Source organism: Poeciliopsis prolifica, unplaced genomic scaffold (assembly GCF_027474105.1).
Source record: "Poeciliopsis prolifica strain line A6 unplaced genomic scaffold, Auburn_PproV2 SCAFFOLD004, whole genome shotgun sequence".
NCBI classification, from domain to species: domain Eukaryota; kingdom Metazoa; phylum Chordata; class Actinopteri; order Cyprinodontiformes; family Poeciliidae; genus Poeciliopsis; species Poeciliopsis prolifica.
The window spans coordinates 2,128,343-2,150,008 of NW_026562379.1; the positions used below are offsets into that span (position 1 = coordinate 2,128,343).

A 21,666-nucleotide genomic window follows, 5' to 3' on the forward strand; every position below is an offset into this window, starting at 1 on the left:
TAAATTTTTGAGTTTTTCTCCTTATATTGGGTGTTTTTTTCCCCCTTTTACTCCATGTGATGGAAGACTGTAGAGCAGAAAACAGATGATTTCACTTGTTTGAATCGGCATCCCAGGGTGCAGGATATCTGCAGCTTATTAGCAATTAAACTTACGTTCCGAGTTTGATGAAGTTCGGGGAAATGCATGCACAATGAGGTCTTTCTTGGTGTCGTTTATTTTATTTTATTTTATTTTTTTGTTCAGACGTTGGATTTCTCAAGGTGCACAAATAGAGATAAAGTGTAGCTCAAATTCATCCCGCAACAGAGGCCGAAAAAAAACGGAACCAATTTCCGAAAAAATTTGGCCTATCCACAGCTTCATCCTTCACGTGAAAACAGGCTTTAAACAAACATTTAACAGCTGATGTTGTCAACATGCCTGAGCTAACTTCAATGAAACAAACATGAGGTAATGCAGACATTAATGCGGCGAACGTCACCGGTATGAAGGATGCTGTGTGTCTTGGAAAGCAGAACCCATTAGGCCGCATGCAACAGTCTGGTCCGTCAGGTCTGTGTCTGAGAGAGTAATGAGTTTGGCTGTGGCTCTAGTCAGTAAAAAGGACCTCTCTTCAACCTTCTGAGTTGAAATCCTAAATATGTGCCTCAAGGGAGAGCGGCCCGACGGACACTGACAGGTCTGTCGGTGACGGCGCGTCAACTGAGCTTTTCACCATGCAAGTTCTTGGTGCCTTCCACAGCCGCTCACATTCATCCTGTATTTGGTCAACTTGGGACTCCAGCCTAATAGGTTGAGATAATACAGTTATTTTCCCCATTGCCAATTCAAACCACGAGACAGAATGAGGTGCTTATGATGTCTTTGTAGAGTTTCTCCTCCCTTTATGTGTCTTTGTGATTCCAGAGGAAATCACTTAACCGTGGACATCACAAATCATCCTCAGTGTTTCCTCATTTACTCAAAGCAGGTGTTCTTGTTGTTTTTTTATCTTCAGCTTGGGGTCTGAGTTACTGTCAATGCTGTTTGGTTAGGGAGTGGGCAACAGCTGGATTAAAATGATCCACCTTTTTCCAAGTAAGCTGTTACCTAAAGAATGTCAAGAATGGATTCTATGCTTGTCGTCAAAGCAGGTTCTGTCACACGGTTTACTGGAAGGGCACTGAAATACTTTATGACCAAAATGATCAACAAGTCTTGTCAAAACAGAGTCAAGTAGCTAGCGTTTGCTTAGAAACTCACTAAACCTGTGTGTTTGCATTTCAGCTACTCAAAAATGAGCATTGATTATCTTAAAAGGACACTAAAATGTGAGTTTTACATGGGATTTCCGTGGTTTAATGCCAAGGAAAGCTGCAGAGTAAAGGTACCACAAATATCAGGTTTTCCTTTAAAGATTCCAGAGAAATCTGGTCTAAATCTGGAGGTTTAAATGTTTCACTTTTGGAAGTGAAACTGATTTTAGTCCAGATGGCATAAAAACTGTGAAATGAATCAGAAGCCATCTCTTCATCATGCTATTTAATGATTTGGAGAATATTGAGACTGTAAAACCTAATAACGCGGTACATGTTTTGTCTTCAAATGTTCTGTTGGAAAAACTGCCTTAATCTCTTGCTGTTACAAGATTTCCAATGCAAATTAAATTTTTTTTTCCTTTGTGGCAACAGTTTGTTGCCAAATGTGTTATTTTGGGGGATTTCTCAGCTATTTGTGGAGTTGCTCACAATGGAATGCCTTGTTCTCAGTGTTTTTTATTTTTATTTTATTTTTTGTCACTTGTAGTAAAATAATAATAATAATAATAAAAATAAAAAAAAAACAGTAAGAAAAAGTTTTCTTACTTCTTGTCAGGAGATGGTAATGAGAACCATAACAGACTAATTGTTATTCTGGTATGCAGTTTGCTCTTTTTTTATATTCAATCTGACTCGTCCAGATATTTCTGTGTGCAAATGTTTGGCTGACAGTTCAATTTATTGTAGATTGGGAGCACAGGGGTTGTGTGTGTGTATGCGTGTGTGTGCGTGCATGAGAGAGAGAGTGCATGTGTGTGTGTTTGTGTCTTTTCCCCTCTTCTTTTTCTTTCCTCGCTGGCAGCCACGTCTCAGCAGTTGGCAGCAGTGACCAGAATAAAAACAGCAACACCAGACTCGGAGTGGGGGGAAAGAGCAGAGTCGTCTCCCCTCTTGTTATGACACAGCGTCTCCCCCGTATCTTTTTACCTTTCTCACTCTGCTTGTCCGCTCTTTGAGACCTCGGGGAAGAGGTAATTAGCTGGGAGAGAATAAAACCAGCTGATCGGGAGAGGGGTGGTGCATTCTGGAGAGAGATGGCTGACAGAAACAGTCTCTTGCTCGTCTGTGGAGTCGTCCTCCTTGGGTTGATTCAGTCTTCTCTTCAAGGAGGTAAGTGTGCAACAGGTGAACTCTGCAGGAATTTGGGCTGCATCGGTCACAGACTTAGCTCAGGCACAATTTATGCATTATTTTAAACAACCATTTCCAGCTTAAGGTGATCAAATTAAAGCTTTCCATCTTAAACTCATGCATATTCATGTCATTATTATTTTATTGTTAAAGGGCACTTTGTTGTATTCCCCTTTGAAGAAAAAGCTCAGATTTAGTTTAATGGAAGTGCTTTTTGCAATGCATTTTTGAAAATGACAGATCAGCAGCAGCAAACAGAGAAAAAAGGCAGTGGATGCAAGTGGTGTCATTATTTTTTGCTTCATATTTGCATCAAACATCTGTTGCTGCAGTTTCAGGAGGAAAAAAAAAAGTGAAGATCTCTGCTCTCCCACAGTTGTGTGAGTCCGGCCAGACGTCTGTGTCCAAAGATTTGAACTTGTTATTGGATCTAAAAGTGACTCCTGCAGCAGATAATAATCCTGGCCTTTCACCTCTTGTCATGTTGTGCAATCTAAAGCGGAATTTTATTGCGTTGGTTCGTTACGCAGGCTCGTTTCTCATGGGTTTGCGCACTTTATTGTATCTCCCATAGCTGAACTGGCTCCTACACACACCTCTGCATGTGTATGTGCATGTTCACTTGGCCCGAGATCCCATCCTTAAAAAAATGTCAGACCCAGAAGCTTCCAGCTGGCCTCTCTTTCTGTTCAGAGAAACCACACACAGATTGAATGCACCCTCGGCGAGCCCCCTGGGTGGATCAGCTCGCCGCGAGGGTCGCAGAGAAAGCTTTGACTAGATAGTCTGTTGTTGCAGATATGAGAAAGTGGCTCCGAGTGCGGCTCGAAGTCACGCCTTATCTGCTTTAGACAGCGAGGAAGAGGAGAGCGAGGCTGTGAGCATGCCTTTTCCTCCCACTGTCATTCAGCTCGCAAGATTTGTTTTCCCTCCTCTATTTGCGTTGCTTTGATTGGTTCTCAGTCTGTGTTTTGGCCGAGAGTCTTGAAGTTATTCAACCTCCAAATGGAAAACATGTTAATCATCCGAGCTATAAATGCTGCCGTGAATTCCATCCTTCTTCCTTTTTATTTATCATCTTAAGAGTCGCAGCTGTTTGTTCTCCCTGTCCTCCAGTGTCCCTGCTCCTTTTTTTTTCTGTTTTCTGAAATGTTGTAATTTTCCCAAAATAAATATTTAGGGGACCTACATTAAAGTTCTCCTCACTCCAGTTGCCTCTTTTAATCAGCCCATGCGGTGAATAATTTGCCTGCTGTCAGTTCGAAGACCGCGCCGTCTCTCTTTTATCTCGCCCTCTTGTACAACATTCATCTGTTGCCTTCCATGTTTCAGCTGAAATTTTGAGCTGCTGTCAGGTTAAATAATAATAATTTTAAAAAAGAGCCAAAACATTTCAATACTGACTTTGGAGCACAACTTTGATCTCAAGCGAATACTGAATCCATCTCTATCAAACATTTCTGCGAGGCTTAAAGTAGAGCCATCTGCGCGTGCACTTTAACCTGACAAAAATGCCTCTGTGCATGGTCCAAGGGTGAATTATCTGTGAGTAACATGAACCTCATTAACACCCCACACACCCATTCAACGCTCCTGGCCAGAAAACACCTCTTTATGTCTGAGAAAGTCAGAATTGCGGTGTGAAGCCAGACTTGTCTGAAAGCTTTCCATCGACAAGAATAAATGAGTTATAGTCTTAGAGGAAGCATCTGGCATGTTTTTCGTTACTATTTGTGCCCCCTCCCATGCTACTCAGTGTCTGTTTTGCTGGTTCCCTGAAACGCTGCAGAATTTTCATTTGTTTTATTTTTGTCACACTGGAACAATTGAATCTTTATGCAACTTTTAACACTGAGATAAACTGAGTGAAAGTAAAATGCAATTTTCAAATTCAGATTTTATTTATGAAGTAAATTTCCCAAAATAAATATTTAGGGGACCTAAATTAAAGTTCTCCTCACTCCAGTTGCCCCTTTTAATCAGCCCATGTGGTGAATAATTTGCCTGCTGTCAGTTCTTAGACCGCGCCGTCTCTCTTTTATCTCGCAGATAGATTAAATTAACCTATTAACCACATTTTACTGCATCAATCATCTATTGGTAGGAAAAGGATAATAAACCCAAACTGATCTTGCATGTAAAGTATCCCAAATCAGAAAATCACATCAGTCAGACATGGCGGTGGCTGCATGATGCTGTGGACCTGTCTGGACCCCATTCTGTTGTGTTGAGATTCTTAGGGTCTTTTATCATTTCTGCCTCTTGCCGTTATTTTTGACCAGAGACGTCAAAGTCCGGTCCACATTAAAAAGTTGCAGGGCCACCGGCTCCCGAGGACTGGAGTTTGACCCGTGTGGTTTCCGCTCTCTTTTACGCATTTAATTTTTAGTTTAGTCAGGTTCTTGTGTGTCTTGCTTCACTGGTCACCTTCTCTCAGCACCTCCATTCATTTAGCATCACTGCTGGCGCGGGTGAAGCCCATTCACAGTTCCTCGCTCAACTGTTTGTATGAAAGCAGGGAAATAGATGCTCCATTGACGGAGCACTGCTCTGTAAGCTTTTTCCAAGTGCAGCTGGAAGCCAATTTGTCTCCTTTGGCTCTGGTCAGATCACTTTACTATGCAAATCAGTGAAATTTGCTTGGCATTTATTAAGCTTGTTAAAAATATCTCTTGAGACTGGTGAGCAGGCGTGTTCACTCCAAAAACATGAAGTAATTGTAAAGCTTTTGAACCTGAACGGTTACAGTGATGCTCCTGGACTTTTTGGTTGCATGTTGTGTGCTTCTCTTTGGGTCCGCTCCCCTGTTCTGCCAAGCTAACGGGCCAACTTGAGTGATGGGACTGTACGGGTCCCATCACTCAACACGTCGGCTCTGCTTTTAAAGAAAAAGACCAACTGAGCCCAAGTTCAGACAAAACACAGACTGTTCTCTCACAGCGAGGTTTTAATTTTGCTTCTTTATTGCTTGATCCACTAAAGCAGTTTAATTTGTTAATATTGAGTGGCTTTGTGTGATTTCATAGCATGATGACTTCATTCTGAACACATTAGGGATGACTCTGTTTGGCTTCGAGCACTGATTGAACTCCACTTGTTATTGTGAAAGTACTTTTGTTCGTAACGCCCGGATTTCCATAAGAGAAGTTCTCATGTCAGGATTCGGTTGCTAATAGCTCACTTTCCATAATTGGCCCGATTATCAGCCTCACTTTTTATAAATCCAGACTGGTTTCTCCCAGACTAAACTGCTGTAACGAGTAAAGAGTGGAGCTATATGGTCATTTCTCAGGAGTCAGGGCTTATTACTCACCTGAAAACTGTTCAACTTGAGCATCGTGCAAGAGCAAAAAGAAACCAAAGCCAAATGCAAGATGCAACACGAGATTTAATTTATCTTAGCTTTTAACATGGTAGAAATCTGGCAGGTTTTTAGCTGCAGTCGCTCGTAATAAATGTGTTTTTATACAAAGTGAGGGCACAACAAAAGGCTTTTTGCTGCTCGTAGTCAGCAAAGCCAAACTCTGAAATGCAAACAGCTTAATTAACTGGTCGTAGAATTTGTCTTGGCGATAGAAATCCACTTACATCTTCATTCCACTTGGACTAATAATCAACTTCAGGCTCTTGCAGAAACTAGTCTGTGAACACGGATGAGGACGATAAATAGAGATCAGCTCTAACAGTCTTTTAGCTGAACCTCACTTCAAAGCATCTGCACTATCTATTTAGGAGGGACACTTCCATCCACATTTATAGATTCACATCAAAATCTCGGCCAGAAGCGATTGCTAACACATTGGCTAAAAGTTTCTCCCATCAAGTTTTTATTATAACTGCTGAGAAAGGTTTTGCGAGGATTACGCCGCAGATTTATGAATGGATCGGCTGCTTTAATACGTGGTCTGTTTAATCCAGTCCCTTCAAAAGAATAAATGGGCAACTTTGCAACGTCTCAAATTCTCTCCTGAAGCTGTCGCTGTCACGACAATGTTTCCGTGAGGGGCGTTTACATTGATTTCCCTCATCATCGTCGGTGCATCTAATACTTATCTGCACAGCGTTTACTGTTTAGGCTCGGATGAAGTCAGTTTTAACGTCTCACAGTCCTGTGTTTGGTCTGCAGTTGGTCTGTGCCAAATCCTCAAAGAAGAAGCACATTAACTCACCAAGCTGCGATCTATCAGAAGCAGACTCGCTGCAGTCTGGACTGGCTCCTGTCGGGAATGTTTTCATTCTCCTTCAGGCACTATTGATGTCCGAGATCTTTTAAGTTTAGAGGCAACATGACAAGATGTGAACACTATCATGATTTTCTTTCTTTTTTTTTTTGCCTGGCTGATTAAATGCCAGTAACTGGAACCTTACACAGTGCTATTGATGCCCTCTAATAAGTCTGTCAGCTTAATCACTACATGGTTGAACTGTTTGTTCCACCAGCTTGTAGCAATTTATCATAGTGAACGGTTATCTTAGCGGCTTTCTTTATTTCTTTATTCTTTTTTGGGGTTTTTTTTGTTGTTGTTCATTCAGAAGACATGACTTGCCTAATCTTGTAATGATTCCCTGTCAGCTTGTAGAGGAAAAGCGTCCGTCAGTTCGTTGGAAGGCACAGTTGCAGGATTTGTGTCTTGTCTTTGATTCTTGCTTCAATGCTTTAGGGAATCAGAGACAAGGTTGGACATGACCAAGAGAGAGATGGTGCCGTAGGATAAGATTAATTTTGTGAGATGCATTTGACATGATTTTGCTTCATCCTGAGCCTGTTAGTAACATGGTTACCTAAATGCACTATCCCTCGGATCGGCTGTGCGTCACACTGCAGCCCGAAGTGACCCAGTTCCGTTTGTTTGTTTGTTTGTTTGTTTTGTTTTGTTTTATTGTTTTTTACGTAATGCGACCTGTTTCTGATCTTTTCATGACAGTCTGAACAGCACAGGTGAGATTCTGTTTGAATGCGACCCAAATCCTATACGCATCCGATTCACATGTGGATGTCTATCCAGGTCGCATTCATCTGACCTGATCGCCACTCGTACTCGACAAAATGTCACTATTCTGCGTCCTGATAGGCGCAAGCGGGGAGAAAAGCAACAACCAGGACAGACTATAATGAGGATTAAGTTGTTGTCGGACGACAACTTCAAATATGTACTCTGTGCTCCACCGTTAGCCTCCATGTTTGCTTCCACAAACACTGAGCTCTTCATTTTTTGGCGGTTGGCAGAACACAGAGATCGTTGTTATTACGCCCTCTACTGCGCATGCGGGACACTTTCAGGTGGTTTGCTCGTTCACACTGCAGAACTCATACAGGTCGCATATGTTTGGCAGTGTGAATGGTCACGGCTTGGGTTATTTCAGGCTGCAATGTCAACGCAGCCAAAGTAACTCCGATAGCAGGGTCACAACACATCCCCCCCAAAAAACAGCAACACTTCGGCTCCATAACCGTCCTCTCCTACCAATGGTGGAGCGATACTGATCCCCTCCACAACCACGTCAAACTGCGACACAACATAACACACACAAAAACACAAAACAGTATTAATTTACCTTGACTACTTTGTCAACATGGCTTATGTGCCACATATGCATTGCATTTTTAATGTCAGACACAGACAAGATTAGTAAACAGAAAATGTGGATTTCAAATACTGATTAAAGTTGTTAAGGAACAAAGTAAACCAATCAAATGAGCAAAAAGTAACTGCAACCTTATAACTGGTTGGGACAGAAAGAACAACAATGAAAAGCTTAGGATAACTAGGAATAAAACTTTTACATCACTTTGGAAAACTTTTGTCACATGTTTCTTTCTTTTTTTATATATAATTGTTTGTCATTCATTTTGTGGTTGTGGGGTATAGTGGCAGTTCACCATGAATTTTTATGTTCATGTCAGCATGTCAACCACAGTCAAATCCAGACATACTAAGCCACCACAAAAACTTCACTTCGCTTCTCTTTTATGTCGTTGAAGGTTGAGTTCCTGCTGTGCTTTGGACCTTTATCCTAGTGAATAATCCAAGTGTGCTTAAGCTTAAGGTCTCGAATGATGATGCTGGGACATTCTCCTTAAGAATAAGCTGGGTTTTGGCAGAGTTCATCATTTGCGATGCTACAGAAAGTCTTCCAAGTCCTGAAGCAGCTGAGCTGGCCCAGACCTTCCCATTACCACGACCGTGTTTGACTACTGGAATGATACTGATATTTCCTTTTCTTTCTTTCTTTTTTTTATACTTTATTCAAAATTTCTCTAAGTTAAACAACCAAGGCAGACAAAAAAACAATACATCATAAACAAATAAATGAGTAAAAACTAGACCAAACATTCAAAACAGTCAGTCAGCCTGCTGGTGCAGTGATAAGAGGATAAAAATCCAAACTTTTCTGTCCTAAATCGAGCACAAGAAAGAGTTGAAGGGGGCAACAGGCAGTTCAGGAAACAATGTGTTTCAAACGATGCACCATAAAACAATGCAAGTAAAAAGAAATATGATAATAACAATAAAAACCAAATCCAAATGGTCAAGACAATCATTTTATCCCTTTTCTTTCTTTATATCTATTAAACGGGCACCAAACATCAAAGAACTCGTGATGGTTGTCTGACAAAGAGCATCGAATTTCTTCAAGATAAATACAGGACATCAGGTCATTAAAGCATTTTTTGAAGCAAGAACAAGTAGAGGTTTTCCATTCCCTCACAATAAACCACTTTGTTACAACCAAACCTAGCATAAGAGCTTGCTGTACAGACATGGAAAGAGTAAGAGAAAATTTAGAGCAACACAAAACTGTCAAATCATGAGTCAAATGTCTGCCATGAACATTTCTATAAAATCTAAATGTTTTGCTCCAGAAGGCCGTAAGTTTAGGTCAGGAGCAAAACAGTCGGTCCAGAGTCCTATCATCTGATTTACATTTGAAACAAGTTGGTGAGACACAGAGAAACGGTTTAGATTTGGAAAAGTACAGCCGATAGATGACTTTGAATTGAACAGGTTGCAGTCTAGAATTGATGGATCGGGTTTTAATTCTCGACAGGCTCATCTGAAATCTCACCTATCGCAAATCCAGGCCTCGTTTATGTGTTTAGAAGGTGAAACGATTAACAAAAGAGAAATTAGCCTTTTAGAGGTAGGGGGCATTTTTACAAGCTCATAAAAGCTGTGCTGCTCAGATTGGGTTTCAAAGCGAGGGAAGTGCTGCCTGACAGAATCACAAACCTGCAATGTCTGAAAAAGTGGCTTAGAGGGAGATCAAATTTCGATTGGAGTTGCATGAAGTAGGGGAAATGTTTTCTAATTTACAGGTCCTTAAAAACAGCTATGCTATTATTTAACCAGTGCTTAAAGACTACATCCACTGTGCCAGGTTTAAATGCTGTGCTCTGAAAAAAAGGGAGGATGGATGAAGAATTCAGGGAGACTAACAGCAATCCTTATCTGCTTCAAAATCCTGAATGAATTTTTTGGCACAAAATCAGATGGAAAGAGAAAGACAGATTGGAAAGCAGTGCATCTGCAAGAGAGAAAGCAGTAGGTGCTAAGGAAGAAAGGTTTTCATTCAGCGGCCAATTGGGCAACAGTGAGATATGAGGAAACGCTCCTAAGCTCACTGACCGACTTGTCAGTGAGCGATTGTTTTTCCCGTATGCAAAGAGCAATCGCATCTAAATGACTTTTATAGAATCCTATTCTGAACCCGTCAGGATGATGTTCTGTTTCTGAACAACTGCGTTAGTTTCATGCCAGAGGCAACAGGGAGCAAACCTCCCAAATAACGCTGAGAATCATCAGCAAGACGTTTTAAGAAATTGACTGATAGGCTTTTGCTTTTCTTTTTGCACTGGGTCAGCTTTGGGTTTTGTCTTCGAACTGCCTCATGCATAGCGTCTTTCTTGAATTGTGGACGCTGATCTTAACAGGAGGTGAAAACTCCTGTGCTTTAAATGTTCTTGGGGAAAATTTTGGAGAGATTTTTACACCCACTCATGGGAAGATTTATGACTGTTCCACGTTTTCTCACTTCCTCCATAACGCTAACTGTCAGGGACTTTGTTTTTTATCTGTTCTTCAATTTCTGTAGATCGGTGTATTTTAAGATTTTTTCAGACTCCTTCGTGTTGTTACACTGCCTATTTTAGATTAAATTGATTGAACAGGTCATGTAATTTTGTAGTTTGGACATGGTGTGGCTACAGGAACTGGACCCAAAAAATGTGGTTAATCACATAATGTAAGTGGGTATATTTCTATTTATTTATTTTACTTAGGGCCAGATTGATATGGGCAACTTTGAGCATTTTGATTTAAAAACAGTATTTTGTATTTGAGCAGGTTGTCTTGTGTTAAAATTTGTCTGATCCGAAACTTTCACAAATGAACAAAAACAAACAAAACTGAGAAAATCTGTAAGAGGGCAAAATATCTTTTTTGCATTTCTGTGAAAAAGACATTTCTGAAGAAGTGATAAAAACATTTCAGAGCAATTTCCCTCTGAATTTACCAAATTGTCCATTAAAACCATGTTGTGTAAACTGTTTATTCAAGTAGAACACCGCCATCTGTCTTTATTTCTCCATGTATGTTTCGTTTGCACCCACATTAATTTGTTTTGTATCCCTCCAGAGAGGGTAATTGTCATCCCAAGCAGCCAGCCATTAAACAACCACAGCACAGGGATCAGGGAAATGTCAAATTACTCACCAGGTTGTTGTAAATGAACTAAAACACACAAAGAAGGGCTGTAAAAATTGCTGTTAACATGGGAGGCACTGTGGAAAAACACATCACTGGCTTTAGTTTGATGCGAAAACAAAACAAGTTCTGACTTCAAATTTCCAAACATTTTTTATGTTCAGTCACTTTGGGTGCAGCAACTCATATTGTCCATAAAATCAAATTCACACAGCATAAATGTTCCAGTTAGACTTTGTAGTAAATCATCTGTTTTTAGTGCTAAATTATTTTTCCAGCTAAACAGATAATAAACACATCTCCCCTCTGCTTCCCACTGTGACATTTAAAACGTGGCACAAGTCAGCATAAAGCTGGACAGAATTAATTTTACTTTCTTTGATCCGTTTGGGTGAACTTCATCTCTATGTAGAAAAAATCTAAATCAATAGCGTTTCAATACCATTAGAGTGAAGAACCATTTGTTCCGAAATTTTCCTCTTTGGTTTTACAGCAAACTGAATGAAGTAACTTAGTTTAGACTTATGTATTAGTTTAGGTGCGGGAAATTGCAATAACAAAAATAAGAACATCAACCATCAGTACTCATGTTCGTCTAGCAATAAGTCACACTGTTTGCTGCTGATCTTATATTTCGATGGCATTACAGAGATGCGCAGCACGTCTGCGATGAAGCGTTTTACTTTTAGTCCAAAATGATTTTTCACAACTCTCAGCACACATCATCGTCATCTCAATACACTCTCAACTCACTCAACCAAAAACTGCATCATAGAGAATACACTTAGATGTGAAAGAAGGGAATATTTCTCAAAATTAGTTCCATTTCAGAACTAAAAATTGAAGTTGTCTTTTTTCCAAGAAGCACTGTGATAAAACAGAAGAAAATGGATGGATGGATGGATGGATGGATGGATGGATGGATGGATGGATGGATGGATGGATGGATGGATGGATGGATGGATGGATGGATGGATGGATGGATGGATGGATGGATGGATGGATGGATGGATGGATGGATGGTGACAACAACTTTACTCCTCAGGGCCTCAGTGTTAGGTGAGTGGTGACGCAAAGGAGAGGGAAAAAAGCATAGGTGTATTTAAGTAACAATAGGATTTTTTTTAATGGTTCAGAGTAGGATGATGCCACTGAATAACAGATGCAACAATGTTTAACACTTTAAATTTTCTTTAACTCTTACTACGATTTTAATCAAGCGTGCCTGACTCAAGTCATTTTGGTCTCTTATTTGTGACTTGTCAAACTTAGCTACAACTCAAACAGTAAACTCTTGACCTGAGTTAACTCCTGCATAAACTCAGCCTCATCTGATCTCCTTTCCTGGATAGTTTTACCCCCTGAAACACATTCCAGCTTATTCCCGTGACCTGGTCGAGTTCTCCAGGAATGCAAGCGGTGGATGGTGACTTGAATTAAAATGATCAGGAGACATTTCTTAAAAATTCTTCTCCTGACAAAAGTCAGTGTTTGCCATCTTTGTGAACTTCGTGCACTCTGTAAGAATGCCTCAGCAGCGCGATATGGTTTTAAAGCTAAAGGAAAAAGTGCTGCTCACAGACTCGAAGTTTCCACTTTCCTGCCAAGACAGGAAATCCTTCTTTTGAATGTAAAACGAAGGAGCGAAAATGAGAACAATCGCTCCACACCCGTCGTCAGTTAAGGACCATATATGATCTATTCGAAAGGAAAAATCTCAGATGCTCATAAACACAGATATTACATTTCTCACAGATGTTACATTTATTGTTTTAGTTTCAGTTTTTTAGTCTGCAGGATTTTCAGTTCTTTTTGGTCAGAATTGCAAGGCCAAACCACGGGTAATTTGAGCAACTTTGCCATTGTTTAGCTCTCTGATCTTCTAAATTATTTGCTCATTCATGAAATCATGCACAGCTGTCCCTCTAACTGTTGCCATTAACACGTCTGTTCGGGGCAGCCACATTCTCCCGGTTTCAACATAATCAGGCTGACTATAAGCCCTCTTTGGCTCCCTGCTGAAGAAAAGATTTTGTTCGTGATCATGACCAGATGTCCTTCCGATTAGATTGTGACCACAGATTTGCTTTGCATAAAGGAATATTGTTGTTCTTTCAATTTACAAAAGATTGTTGGTGCATCAGCACATTTCAATGGCATCCCAGCATGTTTTCTTTCTTATTGGACATATATCAGTTTTTCTGTATAATTCTGCAGCTTACGGCTCATTAAAGTTACATTAGCTCTATGACAGAAATCAAGATTTAAAAAAAAAAAAACAAGGTGTAAAAAAGCTGAAAGGTGCCCAAGACTGATGATGCTATGCTTCCATTGCTTAACTCAGGGATCAGCCCGAATCAAAGTCCACCCAAGACACGAAGAGTGATAGAAAACCTGCAGCTCAGATTTGAGAAAGCAATTTTCTCAAGTGGGAAGCAAGAAGTCAGAAGAAAATGTTCTCTGAGTGCATTGTGGTGAGCCCAGTGTGCCTGTAATTTATGACAATAGAGAACGACTGTGACGAAAGCCGTTCAAAACACTAAAATTCTGGCAGTGTTCAGGTTAGATGTTGCAACATCGGCGCTAGTTCTGACCAGCGCTGTTACTCTGTTGCCCATGGGGGGCAGCACTTCATCTATCTGTCACCAGAATACTTCATATTAATGAGCCATGCAACGATTGTAAGTCTCACTTTTCTCTGCATATGTTCAATCCATATTTTACTTGTGACGGCAAAACTTCCCCACAGTAACGTAGCTTTCTGCTAATGCTACACCTGCGGAGGAGGGAACAGTAGTTAAAATGCTTAAATGGCACCTTCTATCAGACGCTTGCTTCCTCACATCAATCATGAGGAAGAGCGAAGTCTGAGTGGACCCTACTGTATGTAGGGTCAATAAGAACATACAGTAGGTTATTATTGAGGATAAACAGTAAATTAGTTTGAAGATACTGGATGTTGATGTAACGCAACAAACATCAGCCGATGCTTTGTACTGAGAAGTGCAAGATATATTACATTGTACATTTTAAGACATTAACAGCCAAAGTGCTGCCCAAGGTATGAAGTCACCAGCACACATGGAGCGGGCCACCTGGACACCTGGGGGACATCAGGCTCCTATCCAGCGGGGCTCTCACTTCCTCCCTGCGTCCTCCGTTTCGCTCCTACAAAACGGTCACTGAGAGAGCGCCACGCTTTTCCTCTAGGAGTTTTATTATTTTGCCATTTGACAGTCTTTGACGTTATTTAGCGAAGTCTTGTTAAAACTTGACCTAATTCCTCAATGCTTTTGATAATCCTTCCTCAAAAAGTATTCACACTCCCTGTGGATTCAAACACCAGACATGTGGAAGCAGACTGGTTAAACTGAGGCATCGACATTGCAATCTGAGCGCATTTCCACACAAAACATAGCAACAAACTACTGAGAGGTCACACAACTCTTTGCATAAAGATGTGCCTCATAACCCAGCCCCGGTGTCGACTTTGGCAGATGGATGCGTCTCTGTAATGATGCAATTTTCATCACGCCGTCTGGATTAAGTCGACTGAGCATTTGCTTTCATGGAGCTTCCCCATGTTTCCTGTTCATGCAGAAGCACTCACATTTTCATTTTTCTGTGGACCGACACATGGCCACTCATCATATTAACATGTTTTATCAAAGAAAAGAAAAATATCTCTATCTCCAGTCATAGACAATACTGTTACAGGAACCGATGTGTGAAACTATCTGTCTTGCAGGGTACGGATCCAAGTGGCTTGTTTTTGTTTCAGAAAAAGGGTTTTAAGTTTAAATGTTGGCTTTGTAAACTATTGGAAAGGCTGACAGTAATTTATAGTTTCATTCTTTCTGCATTTTTATTCATTCATTATAAAAACAACGTCTTCATGTGAAGATCGCTCATATTTTTTCAAGTCGAATGCCTTCTCAATGGCACTTTCTTTTCATTTCCTGAGCCTCAGCTGTCCAATAAAGCACAGTGGGATTTCATCATGGCACTAACCAAAGGTATATTACACATCTCATCAGTGAGAAACTCATAGCCATCGTGGATTTAAATGTACTAAAGCAGGAATCCAGTTAATCAAATTATGTAGATTTTATGTTTTTTTTAGGTGTCATAAATATCCCTGCTGGTAGACCAGACAGAAATGCCTTGTAATGCTCTTCCCCTCACGGCCACAGCCAGTGTGAGGGGCTGAGTTCACACAGTCTTCTCTAATAAACACATGAACGCCTTTGACATGTGGTTTAAATTAATTGGTCTCCCAGCACATGTAGGAGCCATTAGGCATAATCACTGTGATCCGACTGCCCCAGCTCTCTCATTTGCATTATGTTTCTTGATACAAACCAGCTTTTTCAGAATATACTTTTGTAATTTAGGCATTAGCTCACCCGTCCCACCGGACTTAGTTGTTATTTGTCCCAGAACAACCAGTAATTCTTTTTAATCCTCTTTGCAAAAAAACAGAGGTTCTTCTGCTCTTGGTGTTTGTTGCACACATGAGGCCATCACGTCTGGAGTCCAGAGCGACCATCTGAGGAGTTCCAGCCAGAGACGAAGCTGTGGGGGATAACGCAGGTGGGGGGTTGACGGGGTGCTGCTGCAAATTCCTCGACCCAAAGCCGCAGTGCCTCATCAGTATGAGAACAATTCAACGGGACTCTTCTGAAAATCCACGAAGTTCTGCTTTCGCTCCGACTCCAGCAGCTTTCACCTTTCGCTGTACACTTCATCACAGCGGTGATGAGCCCCAGATGTGATCATCAAGGACAGATTTTAGTGGTTCTGCTCGGTTCCAGGCTGATGAATGTGTTTGCGAATGTTTGCCTAATAAATGGGATTCTTGTTTAGAAATAAAAACTATTAGAATGGAAATGGGAGAGAAAGAAAAGTGGTGACTGCCTGATGAAGTTTCATTCTGACATACAGCACACTGATGATTAAAAGGTCTTTTTTTTTTTCAATGTATGTTGCAGGTGTCTATGTGCCACCTGGTTCTGGATATAGGCCAGGCGCTCCTTTGCCAGGGACTGGATATTTTCCAGGTAACAGAAAACAACTCCAGCGTACTAATATGTTTGTCTGTAGAGGGCCATTAAACCACTGTCGAGGAGAAAACATGAGGTACAACATGTTTGCAGCTGATTTCATTTTCTAAGTCCCCGTTGAGTTGGGTGACGTTAAAGATTTTGATGTTTGAAGATAGTAAACCCAAAATAAATGTCTGTGTTTAGTTTTTGTTCCAAATTTTAAACTTGAATCTGTGACTCTTGCAGGGTCAGCTGGAGGTGGTCCTGCAGGCTATAAACCAGCAAAACCTGGAGGTGAGAGGAAGAGACTTTGGATTCAGGATATTTACTATATCAAACCATAATTTTTAGTAATCTAGTTTAATTTAGATGAGTTCAAATGTGAAGCTGCAGATTTTATGAGTTACTCCAAATATGCTTTTCTTTGTTCTCATTAGTTTGATAATAAAGTGGCCAATGCTTCCACTGGGCTTGCTGCAAAGCCGCACATTCTGTCTGCTGCTTGTCACTTCACACATCTATCACTCACAAGTCTGCGGCACGGCTCAATTTAGCAGCAGGTCACACTCTGTATTCACAATGCTGGCCAGCTTTCAGCTCCCATTTGCTGAACAAGTTTGACCCCGTGCAGCTTTCTAAAGCCAAAAAATATTAAAGCTTCGGCTGCAGGAAGACTGCTGTGACCTTTGGACGTTTGACATCTTTATGTTTGTTGGAACATTCAGCAGTTAAGCAAACAGAAGGTGGAACAGTTTGCTGCTGTGAAGAGAAGTGGCCCTGTTAGCAGTCAGTGGTTTGTTCATAGAGTACCTTAGATTCACTTCTTCTGTTGAGAATCTGCAACTAATTCACTGCAATACTCGTGAATAAATCAACCATCCACAGAGTTAAAAGGATAGTTTACTTTTTCAAGTTTTAAAGAGTTTTCTTCAAGACATTGGTTAATCTTACCAATGGTAGATCACTCTCAACTCAAATTGATGCAAAGAAGCATTCATTTTGCAACATGTTTTAGAACATTATTAAGGACCAAATGACAAATCTGTCTTCGGTATAAATTACTCAAGATGCAAATAACCACCAACTTGAAAGTGATACAAGGTTTTCAAATCAGCATTTTGGATGATTGAGAAGTTAATAGCTGAAGAGAACTTCATTGTTTTCATAAAAACACTTCCAGGTCCCCCTTCTTAACCCTTAACTGTCCTAAATTTAAAATCTCCGCCTCGATGTATTTGCTTGTTTTAATTGTACGCAGTTCTTAGTTTAAATGTAATGTAAATGTATTTGCCCGTCTATCAATGACAACTGGAACTTTCAAAATCCAGGGAGTTATTTTTGCAGTTTACCATCTATTACAAGAGCTACGGCGAGCAAGGGTTAAATTACCATAATAACCTAATATTGGCTGGAAAGCGCAACGTCTCTCCTTTCAGAAACCGTTGGTATTTTTTTAGATAGCGCATAGTGCCAGAATTACGGCACTGCAAATTTGGTCTGGATCGTCGACGCTACGTTTAGAACTAGTATGTGTTTAAAAACACAATGTTCGTCGCTCGGAAGCTTTTTAACGACCTCGCAATCTGTCCAATGGCAAAAGACTCGAGAGGTTTCCTCCTGAGTGGTTCCAGCTCGGAGTTGGGGTTTGACGTCAGACCTAAGATAACAACGTTCTGGTTAAGAAGTCGAACGTTCAACATGGCGACGCCCAGAGACTACGCAGTATCTCTCATGAACAACATTGATTCGTTCAGTGTGGAGATGCAAGCGCTACATTAACATTAACGCTGGAGGCGTTGTTACATGCGTGTCTTGTAAAATGAGCTCGTTTCCAGCACATGTTTGCTGCTGTCGTTGCGAGCGGCGGCCATATTGAAACATGAAGTCGACCTTACAAGTCGTAAGGGGGGTAGTTGGATTCGCGCCCAGTTTCCCAGTGGGAAATCCAACTTTTCGAGGGCGTTCCGGTTGATTTTTTCCCGACTGGGAAGTCGTAATTTCCCACTTCCGAGTACAACTCGAAACTAAATATCAGGTTCTGCCTCCTCTGAGAAGGATCTTATGACCGAATTGAGAAGATCCTAAAAGTGTTCCTTCCATTACCTAAGAAGAATGCCTGTCAGCATCAACAGTTGCTGCCATAAACAACACTGACCCTTAGCTGGTCTCTGCTTTCTGAGTCGTTCAACAGTTTTCCAGAACTTTCTTGAGGTCAACCAAAAGCCTCTCCAGATTCCTCTTACACCCAAGTTGTTGCTTTTGCAGCCACGGTGGCTGCAGTCTTTCTTCCCACCTGGTGCCAGTCTGCTGTTTCATGAGTCTCAGAGAAAACCTTAGCCCTGAAGGTTATTCTTCTTTTTCTGGTTGCTGCCAGGTCAGACATCCTAAGCTCCATAGTTCCTGAAAAACTGAATGAATAAAGAATACAGCATATCCTGTTAACATGCTCAGAGCAAGACAGTTGTTCTCTTCAGAATAGTTAAGTCAGATAGATTTTTTTTGTCATTGTGATATGTGAAATTTAGCATGGTTTTAGTGCTGATTCTGATTGCAGTCACACATGTGCTTGCTTGAACCCAGCCGTAGGAGGTTATGGCGGTGGAGGCCGAGGTGCTGGGACCGGCGGTTTGGTACCAGGAGGAATGGGAACGGGCAACCTTGGCTACGGAGGGCTGTCAGCAGGTATGATGTTGGACTTGTGGCCTGCAAACAGGCCGTAAATCTTTACCAAAGTTGTAAACAAACTAAACCAATTTGTGACTTGTGTGTATTGGCAGAATAAAATATTTTTGTACCAAAGATTTTATGCAAAACGTGCTTATTTTTCCCCCCCAACAGGACAAGGAGGAAAGCCTCCAAAACCAGGTAAGCCTCAGCCATTCATGCAATAATTTTCCTCTTTTCTGAAACTGTTAAAAAAAATTTTACTTGGGTGCACGTTATGGCCGTTGAAAATTATGAAGTTGGAAGACGTGTTTTAATGTTTCCTTCTTGCTCAGTTTCAACACCGCAGACAATCAACACGGAAACCTTCTCTCCATAACTTCCAACACGAAAGGAAGGAAATCTGATGTATTGTTATTGAATTGATAAAGGAGCCTAATTTATAGACGTCAATCCCATCAGGCTGCACAGGGGTTCACCGATGCAGGCGAACGGGTCTTTGGGGTTGTCACTAAGTTTTTCTTATCGCCCGGGGTGAGTTTGTTTTTTCTGGCCTCGCAGCTGTTCAGTGCATCCTGAGTGGGAGCACTGTGGGTGCCAGCGCTCCTTCACTTCTGCTGTAACAGGAGTATTAAGGAACTGATGGTTGTCAGAATGCAAACAGTCATCTGCAGCTGCCAAACAATGGTGCCAAAGCACTGATTAGTGTTATTGTAATCTTAGAGCTTTACAATATATGGAAACCTTCTTGTTGAAACTGAGCATGCCCCTTTTCTCCGATACTTGTACTGTAAATATTTTCCCTTCTGTATTTTAGTATTCGCCCCTATTGGTGCTTCAGCGGTGTTAAGCTATTGGTTAATTTCCCCAAGCACAGCTGATACAATCTCAGCCCACCTCAGTGTGTTTAGAAAGATAAGGAACCAGGCAATAATCTTGTAGTCCTGATTACACACAGAGCGGGTAACAGAAGGACCCGCCACACCCCGTCCTCCAACATGACTTTCCAGAGGTCCATTTGATGAAAATGAGCTAATGTCCGGCATGGAGCGGAAGTTGATTTTGGCTGGTAGCAGCAGAGCATTCCTTGAGAAATATTTCTAACTTTCGAGCGACCCACTCCTCTCCTTGCAAGGTGCGCTTGGAAGATGTTGAATTTTGTGAGAAAATAGGAAACTGTATTAAAAGCTTGATTTTTATTTTCTAATCATTGCCCTTTTGGATCTGCGCATTGACGTTCATCATCCATGCTAATCCCAGCTATGATGAAAAATCAGAGTGGTAATTAAGGCCTTATGGACTTTTGAATTCAAGGGAACGGCTTAATGGAAGTTTTTTTTTTCTGCTCCAAAGCAGCACAGTAATCAAAAGTTAGTGCTGGTTTTAATCAGCAGTGCATTTAAATCCATCAGAAGGATTATTCTTAAGATCATCACTTTACAATGCCTTACAAAAGTTTTCAAACCTCTTGAACGTTTTCATTTGTTTGTCACTTTACAACCACAACCCTCCGTGTTTTGCTTTGTGGTTTTATGTGACAGACCAACAAAAGCAGTACATAATTGACTAGTAGAAGGAATTTTTTTGTTTTGTTTTGTTTTTACTTGCTTTACAAAGTAAAAACAAAATCTAAAAAGTTTGGCATGCACATGTTTTAATCTCCCTTTGGTCAGTACTTTGATGAATGGCTTTTTGCTGCAGTTCCAGGATTTTTGGAGACATTGTTTATACCAGCATCAGACACAAAGAGTTTTCTTTTTGCCTAATTTTCCCATGCACAATAGCTCATGCTTAGTCCACTTGGATATGGAGCGTCACTAAACATCACCTTTTCTCTTAGAACAGACCCTCAACTGCATTTAGGCTTTGACTAGGTCTTTTTGCATAGGACAATATTTGATCTAAAAGATTCCAATGTAGCTCTAACTGGATGTTTACGTTTGCTGGAGGTACTGCTCTTCCCCAAACCTCAGTGCCTCGAGTTGTACAGCGTCTCTCAGATTTTCTATCAGAGTTACCCCTTCTTTATGTTTATTCTCCATCCAATCAGTTGTGACTAGCTCTCCTGACCTCGGCTGGTTCACTGATTGGTGCACTTCTTTCCCAGTCAGTCAGACTTACGTGGACGGCCATGTGTCGGTTTGCAGATGATTTATACTTCATCTGAAATCTGTTTTCAGATGAAAGATTGAATATTTGGAGTATTGTTTTATAATCTAATCTTTTTTAAACATAATATCTTTCTCCCTCTTCTGTCTGCTGTGTTCATTGGTCTTCAGTAATATCCTCTGAAAACCCTTTGATTCCTTTATAGAACGGCTAGCTTCCTTCTTAGACTAAATTGTTGTTAATTTAGAGGGCTCTGGATTTGAAATACAAGTACAAACCCCAATTTTCAGATTTTTAACTATGTAAACTTTCTAAACAGTTAACAATTATGCACTATTATTTGCTAAGAGCCAAATAAAATTCACTGATGTATGTGGCTGCAATGCAACAAAATGTGAAAAGGTGGCATGGATAGATTTGCGTGGCTTTCAATTGGCTACACCTGAAGTTTTTCTAGCTGTACAGACATGCCGATCGCCTGTTGGCAAACCTCACTGAGGCTCAATCAGATACATCAGTGTTTGGTTGGTGCTGTAGAAACAAGCCTGATAAAACAATTTGCTAAAACTGATTCAATGTTTAGTCAGCGTTCAGAGTCCCATTGTTATGGATACCTGCATGCACATATAAAGAGCTGCCAGTCATTTTAGGCATAATCAATGTAACGATTTTGCATTCCACACATGCACCTTGCATGGCCTGTAGCAGAGA

General features: G+C 40.8%; 1 protein-coding gene across 2 annotated transcripts in view; it reads left to right on the plus strand.

The window, feature by feature from the left end:
• The first annotated feature begins 2,134 nt into the window (after positions 1-2,134).
• Positions 2,135-21,666, plus strand: part of elna (elastin a) — a 49,681-nt gene continuing 30,149 nt past the window's right edge. For both annotated transcript variants that reach the window (XM_055027930.1, XM_055027931.1), the window contains exons 1-5: positions 2,135-2,411; positions 16,129-16,197; positions 16,429-16,476; positions 18,763-18,864; positions 19,021-19,047. In XM_055027930.1, coding sequence (XP_054883905.1) covers positions 2,336-2,411; positions 16,129-16,197; positions 16,429-16,476; positions 18,763-18,864; positions 19,021-19,047 — 322 coding nt within the window. In that variant the 5' untranslated portion in view covers positions 2,135-2,335. The remainder of the gene's footprint in view (positions 2,412-16,128; positions 16,198-16,428; positions 16,477-18,762; positions 18,865-19,020; positions 19,048-21,666) is intronic.